The sequence below is a fragment of the Silene latifolia genome, chromosome 2 (assembly GCF_048544455.1).
Source record: "Silene latifolia isolate original U9 population chromosome 2, ASM4854445v1, whole genome shotgun sequence".
In the NCBI taxonomy this organism is placed as follows: domain Eukaryota; kingdom Viridiplantae; phylum Streptophyta; class Magnoliopsida; order Caryophyllales; family Caryophyllaceae; genus Silene; species Silene latifolia.
Genome location: NC_133527.1, coordinates 46,387,486 through 46,389,516, shown reverse-complemented (window position 1 = coordinate 46,389,516; position 2,031 = coordinate 46,387,486). Strand labels below are relative to the sequence as shown.

Sequence of the window (2,031 nt, the reverse complement as noted above, 5' to 3'; positions counted from 1 at the left end):
TCCTATCTCCTATCACCAAACCCCACCCAATTCACAATTCATATTTTATTCTCTTCCTTAAATATTGTGCCCCATCCAAAGGGGAAGAAAAAGAAGAATAGGAGGGAGTATCAAACTTTTTAAGTTAGAGCGGAATTTTTTTCCCCTCGTTCTACCACTACGTGTCAACCTCCTATTGGCCTAATCAGGTACATGAGTGGGTACTACCACCCTATCTCACCCACCCACAAATTTGCCAAACAAGGCATATAAATTGGCATTTGATGAATAACATTAAAACTTTAGCCTAAGTTGTAGTATGAACAAACCTTAATTGGTACAAAGAAGAAGAGAAAAAGTAGGCATGGAGAGCACAGATTCCTCTTCTACCCCACCATACCCTCAGCTACCTCCTGGATTTCGATTTCATCCTACTGATGAAGAACTCATTGTTCATTACCTTAAAAGGAAAGCCTCTTCTTCCCCTCTTCCTGTTGCCATTATCGCCGAGGTCGACTTGTACAAATTTGATCCTTGGGAATTACCAAGTAATTTCTATTTCTATATCTAACCCAATTTTCGCACTTGTATGTTATATAATTTACATGTACCATTTTCGCAATTAAGCGAACTAATGAGTATTTAGACGGTTTGACAATAAACTTATCATCAAATGGTCTTCTGTAAGAATTTCAAAAGGTTGTATCTGTATCACTTGTTAGTTGTTATAATCCATTTTTAACAATATTAATTTGTGGATATTATGATGTTATAGGTAAGGCGATATTTGGAGAAAACGAATGGTACTTCTTTAGCCCAAGGGATCGAAAGTACCCAAACGGAGCGAGACCGAATCGAGCAGCTACTTCAGGGTATTGGAAGGCTACAGGAACAGATAAGCCAATATTAACATCTATTGGAAATCAAAAAGTTGGTGTTAAGAAAGCCTTGGTATTTTATGGTGGTAAGCCTCCAAGAGGCATCAAAACTGATTGGATTATGCATGAATTTAGGATTATTGACGCCAACCATAACTCGAAAATGGCTCATTCTTTTGGTGCTCTCTCTAAGAAAGGCTCTCTCAGGGTATTTTGCTTGCTTCACTTTTTGTTTAATTTTTGGGATCTTATTATGTTTTTTAAGTTGGTACTACTAAATTGGCTAACTAATTTTGTTTGGTGATTAAGCTTGATGATTGGGTATTATGTCGAATCTACAAGAAGAACAACACTCAAAGACCATCGGACCACGATAGGGGGGAGATGCTAGAGGAGATGATCAAGCAACAAAAGTTCATGAGAACACTTTCATCAAAACATACAACTTCAAGTGGCTTAATTATGGATCAAAACATAAACAATGATCAAAATTACTATGAGATGTCACACTTGTCAACTCCTCTGCCTATGAGCCTTCACAATGACCACAAACGCGATCACCTCTATTGGGAGGAGACCGATGGAGGCGATGGTAGTTCGTTGTTGAGTAAAAGGTTTCACCAACAACCACCATCAGTCGGGAGCTCGGGAACTGACTCGTTTGTTTCAATGTTGAGCCAACTTCCTCAAGGGAATAACACTATTGGTTATACCATGGGAGGTCCTTTAATTACTGATCATAATGCCGGTGTTCTTCCGCAACAATTTCAAAATAATGTTGATGGTGCATGGAATTCATAGCTTCTTTTTGTGATCAAAACATAATGTATAATGTATTGTAATTTATTTGTGAAATTTACGGGATGTCTGATGTGTAGTAAAGCAAATACAAACAAGATTATAGATACCGATATCATTGAATACATATTATTGTTTAGCACATAGTAATTATACTTTTGAGGTTTTTGCTTAAAAAGAATTATGAATTATGAGGCTGATCTTCTGTTAAAGGAAATTCATTTCATTTTTTTTCTTAATTGACAAGAATTACTCAAACAAACATTCATTTCTGCATCGTAAATTATTGTTCTTCACATTTAACGCGGTACAAGCAGAACTGTTGTACTCCCTCCATTTCATATAATCTTCCTGTTTGACTTTTTAAGGTCAAAGT

General features: G+C 36.5%; 1 protein-coding gene across 1 annotated transcript; it reads left to right on the top strand.

Moving 5' to 3' along the window:
* The first annotated feature begins 218 nt into the window (after positions 1-218).
* Positions 219-1,810, top strand: LOC141642686 (NAC transcription factor 25-like). The gene is made up of 3 exons (XM_074451555.1): positions 219-527; positions 755-1,065; positions 1,167-1,810. The coding sequence occupies exons 1-3, from the start codon at positions 344-346 to the stop codon at positions 1,656-1,658; spliced, it is 987 nt and encodes a 328-aa protein (XP_074307656.1). The 5' UTR covers positions 219-343; the 3' UTR covers positions 1,659-1,810.
* Positions 1,811-2,031: the final 221 nt, after the last annotated feature.